At 34.0% G+C, this 6,586-nt stretch overlaps 1 protein-coding gene across 2 annotated transcripts in view; it reads left to right on the plus strand.

Moving 5' to 3' along the window:
- LOC106474540 (monocarboxylate transporter 13-like) overlaps nt 1–6,586 on the plus strand; it is a 33,413-nt gene that overhangs the window by 7,253 nt on the left and 19,574 nt on the right. The window contains exon 2 of one of the 2 annotated variants that reach the window (XM_022402867.1): nt 2,577–2,720. The exons of the other annotated variant lie outside the window; for it this stretch is intronic. Within the exon in view, the coding sequence (XP_022258575.1) occupies nt 2,577–2,720 (144 nt within the window). The remainder of the gene's footprint in view (nt 1–2,576; nt 2,721–6,586) is intronic. 2 annotated transcript variants of the gene reach the window in all.

The following is a 6,586-nucleotide window of genomic DNA, read 5'->3' on the forward strand; positions in this document are numbered from 1 at the left end:
ATTGTTGGATGAGAGTGTCAAGATTACAAACAATGTTACAACATGTGAGACAATGTCCTATTCTGAATCCATGTCTACAGTATTCATCAATTTAATGGAGTCAAAATAGGGATTTGTAGTTTGAGAAAATGAATTAGACACTATTTCCAGCCTGGTTTGTTTACTTCTTTTAGAGTTCCTAATTTTAGGCTTGAATATATAGCCTTTGCATTTTGATTCAATTTGTTTCTGTACTTTGTACGATTCCTATTCCCCTTTTTAATTTTTTTTTCATTATCTTGTTTACAGAGAATAAATTTTAGGCTACATACATGCGTATGTATGCATTCAGTTGAATGTTACTTTTTTCAACAGTTTGCTGCTGTATTGGCTATTTTCCACGTACCATTATTTTCTGAGCCAGATTGTTTTGTGCCTGAGGTTTCCTGTAAACAAGGCGTTTGTCAAGCCAAGTACAAAATTCAGGAAGAGAGCCGTATCGACGACGCCACAATATTCGTAAGGGAAGGGTGGGTATAAATAATACTGTGCATTGCAAAGGGAAAGGTGTTTGGAGAATGAATCTGTCATCCCTGAGAGCTCCATCTCAAACAGCAGTGTTATATGTTAAGGTTTTTTGTGTGTTATTTTTTTTTATGTTTATAGACAGTTTGGAGTACCGGTACCGTCACCCTGTTCAGTTGCCCCCGATACCCAGGTTTTGAAAGTGGTTTGATCTGGTTGGTGTCTCTTATTAAATAAGTCGATTGGCTTGTCAATTTTATCACACCATTCGGCCCAAAGTGTCTTTTGTATTAGAAGTGTTTGGTGGGTATCATGTATTGTAAAATAGGTATAATCTCGCAGTCATTGAGACGACCCTCACGGCCATCAAGTTCGTTCAGAACTCTACATGCCTAAACTATTATGTCACTAGTATAGGCAGGTCACTTAACTGTTTTAATTACTTCAAATACACAGCAGTGTATTTAAATTTTATAAATTTGTGCATTCAAATACAAAATTCCACAACCAAAAAATGGTAATAGTTAAAATAATATTTCCATATTAATGATAATAATATATTACAACACAGAATTACTTAATATCGTACAATATCTGAACCCGACTAGTGGTAAAAGGTGTTAAAACAAGTCGGTAATTTGAGGGTTAATTATCAAACTTGAGGGTTAATTATCAAACTTGAGGGTTAATTATCAAACTTATAGCGACATTTTAGTAACTACAAAAATTCTAGGAAATTACTATAACTATTAAAATTCTGGTTAACTGTTACAATTTCAGTGTAAAGAGGAACTCGTTTTAAAACAATAACTTAAAGTTAAGCATCAGAACAAAAACTTTACTTAAAAACGCTGGACTTGTAAAACTTATCCAAATCTACTGCTACCAAAGTACTTAACAACAATCATATTAACATAAAGAAGTGAACCTTTCCAAGAATATTAGAGCAGTTACACTGTGTTACGTTTTAACAAAGATATTGTGTATTACACATTCAGCATTTTTCTGTGTTACGTTTTAACAAAGATATTGTGTATTACACATTCAGCATTGTTCTGTGTTACGTTTTAACAAAGATATTGTGTATTACACATTCAGCATTGTTCTGTGTTACGTTTTAACAAAGATGTTGTGTATTACACATTCAGCATTGTTCTGTGTTACGTTTTAACAAAGATGTTGTGTATTACACATTCAGCTTTGTTCTGTGTTACGTTTTAACAAAGATATTGTGTATTACACATTCAGCAATGTTCTGTGTTACGTTTTAACAATGATATTGTGTATTACACATTCAGCATTGTTCCGTGTTACGTTTTAACAAAGATATTGTGTATTACACATTCAGCATTGTTCTGTGTTACGTTTTAACAATGATATTGTGTATTACACATTCAGCATTGTTCTGTGTTACGTTTTAACAAAGATATTGTGTATTACACGTTCAGCATTGTTCTCTGTTAATCATATCTTGTTCGAACCTCTTTTTGGAAGACTTTTCAGTTCACTTGAAAATGCATCATTTCAGAATACACATTCTTTGATTCATTGTAATTCTATTTATACTTTACTTAAGTTTAATAAAATATCCGTTTTGAAAGAACTTTAGTAGAAATGAACTTATTAAAATACTCGTGTTGTGTGAAACTACGCGATTTACATAAACATATAAAACTGGAACATTGAATACAATTTCTTCTTCTCACTGATAACTTAGTCATTTTTATATTTTTTTTTCACGAAGAGTCAACTACTTTAGTGAATGTGGTTTAAACTTAGCTCATATTAAGCCTATTTTTCTTTGGTAAATGCAGAGTTACTTTTCCGTTTTTTTATTTCTACAGATGCCTTTTAAAACTGTTTATTATTATTATTATTGCAAAGGATAAAATATCTTTGGGAATGTTGATTAATGTTCACATTAGTAGCAGACGTTATATATCACAGTTCTTGAGTTTATACTAGAACGTAACTGTAACAGTGGAACTGTCGTAACCAGGGTAGTTTTTGTAGTAACACATTAGCATAAATACGTTTTATTTCAGATTACTAACACTCTATAACTGTTGCAGGAATACTTGTTGGACTTTTGGGTCACCATTTGTCTTACAGAAGTATCGTTACGTCAGGAATGTTCCTTTTAGCACTGTCAGCAAGCTTATGTTACTTCGCCCAATCTTTGACGCACCTGATCCTGTTTTTAGGAGTTTTACAAGGTTAGTTGTCATCTTCCAGAAATATACACTGATTTGTTTTATTATCAATCTTTGATAACAACATTCAACGCTGTGTTCAATGTACAATATAAATTGTTTGAAACTTTTTTCACTGATTAAAATATTCAGAATAAGGTTTCGATTTCTAAAAATGCAACTTTCTTGTTTGTCGAGAATCTGCAACGATGTCGAGGGTCATACGATTACGTTGCATGATAACCACGTGTATAGGTTTAATTATAATGCTATACGTTGTTATGGCTGACTTCATATTATTGTTAGTTTGAGGAAACACCATATATCATTATATTAAATATTTTGTTTCGCTAAAGGTAAAATTGAAAATATGATCTGTCCCGCAGCCACAAAACTCCCATAGATATATCACTTTTAAACTTTTATCACTGTTTGAAATCAGAACCTAGTGACCTCTTTCTCTTACACACGAGAAAATCTAGGAATCTCACTGCTTTGACTCTTGTTTAATATCTTGTATTTTTCATATTGTTAGTTCTGCCTCAAAACTTAAGTGAACAAACATTATATAATTCCTCCACTTACTGTTACATTTCTTCATTATCACATTGATGACAATAGTTACTAATTACATAGTTGCCTTAACCTTTATATGTGAAAACACTTGGATAAGTGAAAAGTTACAGTTGAAAATGTTATATGTGAAAACACTTGGATAAGTGAAAAGTTACAGTTGAAATTGTTATATGTGAAAACACTTGGATAAGTGAAAAGTTACAGTTGAAAATTAAGCCACCGCTTCTGGCATCATAGGAATTTGAAATTCGTGCCAGTCATGTTAGTTGGGAAACATTGATAAAAAAATCACCCTTTGTTCAATGAGGACTTAAAAACGTGATAAATGTTTAATTGTTTTTTAGCTTTTCACGGGACATAATATTTTTCGTCAATACTATAATGTCTCAATTTTAGGTTTTCCGACGAAATAAGCACTATCCGATATTTTTCTACTAATTTTGCGTCAAAAAAGCACTTTTTTTTTCATTTTCCAAAATAATTCATATTTTTCATCGAAAAGCCCAGGCTATAGTCCACGTTTCTTTCCCAAATTTCGAAAAACATTGTTTTCCCTAATATTTCAATAGAAAGATGCCCTTGATGTAAGACTTTCAAAATAGATATCCATTCATAAAAATTCCCAATATTTATTTCATAATCTCTTATCAAAATTTCGGCTAGCTTCGATTTTACTGTTTTTTTTTCTTGTTTTCAGTTATATTGTAAACAAAGAATAGTTTGTTTGATCCACTAGCAGTGTGGAAATATATCCGTCTTCTATCTTACCTCTTCCCCAGTAACTCACACGAAAGCTTTATAGTTTATAACACAAACGTCCAAGGTTTGATCCATGCAGTGGGCACAGATGTTTTCTTCGTTTAAAGTAAACTCGCATTCTTGACACGGTTGACTAAAACTCTTTCTTTATCATTTCTTTACTAGATCATCAACTAAACACAGTTGCTCTTTTCGTTTTTGTCTTTTCTTGTGTGTTTTTATATTTGGAAATGCCGGCGAGGGGAGGGGGGCAAAACCACATAAATGGAATATATTCCATTTTTTAAATTACAGGCAATGAAACAAAACTATTTGTTTCAAAGTTTTAAATATATATATATATATATATATATGTGTGTGTGTGTTTTAGGATCCTCATTAGGGGTTTCTAACCTGGGATCCGGTATGTTAATATGGCTTCCAAAATCCCCGGATTTATAGAAGTGAATCCCAGCATTTTCGGAATTGTGGTAACGTTTTCTGGACCAGAGGGGTGTCACTGATATACCTTGATTTATTGTTCTCATAGTGTCGATAAATAACCAAAAAGATTGAACATTTCTATCGAATGCGAGTTCTTGATTAAACTTCATTAAAAGCTGATAAAAAGCTGCCTGTTCTCAACTTTAATTACTTTCACTCTATATACTGAACGATTTTTCTTGCTGGGTGATATTGACACTGTCAGGCTTACATACAAAACAAAAAAACAAGAAAGGAACCTGATTAGGGTGCCCATAAGGTGAAATAACAGTTTTAATAACAAAACTATTCGTGAAACTGATTAAAGTTTTACCAATCTCGTGGCCCCTCAGTGGCACAGCGGTATGTCTGCGGACTTACAACGCTAGAATCCGGGTTTCGATACCCGTGGTGGGCAGAGCACAGATAGCCCAATCTCCTGTGTTCGAATTATATTTTAATCAATTTAGTTGGATAAGGATTGTTTTGTTTGTTTTTTAATTTCGCGGAAAGCTACACGAGGGCTATCTGCGTTAGCCGTCCTTAATTTAGCAGTGTGAGACTAGAGGGAAGGTAGCTAGTCATCACCACCCACCGCCAACTCTTGGGCTACTCTTTTACCAACGAATAGTGGGATTGACTGTCCCATTATAACGCCCCCACGGCTGAAAGGGCGAGCATGTTTGATGGGACGGGGATTCGAACTCGCAACCCGCAGATTGCGAGTCGAGCACCCTAACCACCTGGCCATGCCAGGGCCTTAGATAAGGAATGGAGATTATTTAACTACTTTTTATTAAGACAGAAAAAGCGTAAATAAACGATTTATAATCATGCTGGGTCCCGAGATCTGAACCACTAAAATCCTGGAATTCAGCAAAAGCCTCGGGCTTGCAACACCCTACCCCCGTTGTTCCAAAAGATCGTCTTATATGGATTCCATCATATGTCTACCAGTATAAGTCTTATGCGATTATATTTACTCTCCATACAGTTAAGTGAAGAATCTGTTCGGGTTTTAGTCGAAATAATCCCTCAAATTTTGGGACCCCCCGGTAGCTCAGCGGTAAGTCTAACAGCTTACTTCACTAAATTTCGGGTTTCGTTATGTAACTGTGTGAATAATAATAAACAAATAAATACACTTTTCTTTGTAATATACGTCGAAATAGACACAGAGAAGAGAGATTTTGCCCCAGAAGTTTTAAGTGTTATTAATCCAGATTTGTAGGATGACATTTATAAGATAAAATTGGAACTATTAAATTTGACAAGACAAATATGCCTTCTTTTTTCACTTGTATAGGTTATTTCCTTAAATATATATATATGTTTGTTTTTAATTAAGCATAAACCTACACAAGATCTATCTGTGCTCCGCCCACCATGGGTATCGAAACCGGTTTCTAGCGTTGTAAGTCCGCAGACATCCCACTGTGCCACCGCTTCCTTTCAAAATAAATGTTTTTCACTGGTTTTATTGATAATTTAATCTTGAAACGGAATACATTCGTGTGTCACTTGTTTCTATGATATTTAGATGATGATATTAATAGTTGAAAAATCTAGTTTCTTTTAAAGGGCTAAACTGAAGAATAGTATAAACCGCGGCAAGTATTGAAATGTAATATCAAATTTAATCAAAGTCCAAGAACGTTAGACGCGTAAGAACGAGAAGTATTTCCTGTCAACAGTAATTTTTGCCCACGGTACTTAAATAACTTTCATTATAAAATCTCATGATATCCCCCCCCCCTCCTCCTCCAATATATTCCATTACATATTCCAGTACATGTAATTCAGCATGTACTTCTAACAATGAACAACCAGTACATGCGATTCAGCATGTACTTCTAACAACGAACAAGCAGTACATGCGATTCAGTGTGTAATTCCAACAATGGACAAGCAGTACATGCGATTCAGCATGTACTTCTAACAACGAACAAGCAGTACATGCGATTCAGTGTGTAATTCCAACAATGGACAAGCAGTACATGCGATTCAGCATGTACTTCTAACAATGAACAAGTAGTACATGCGATTCAACATGTACTTCTAACAATGAACAAGTAGTACATGCGATTCAGTGT

Source organism: Limulus polyphemus, unplaced genomic scaffold, assembly GCF_000517525.1.
Source record: "Limulus polyphemus unplaced genomic scaffold, Limulus_polyphemus-2.1.2 Scaffold7337, whole genome shotgun sequence".
In the NCBI taxonomy this organism is placed as follows: domain Eukaryota; kingdom Metazoa; phylum Arthropoda; class Merostomata; order Xiphosura; family Limulidae; genus Limulus; species Limulus polyphemus.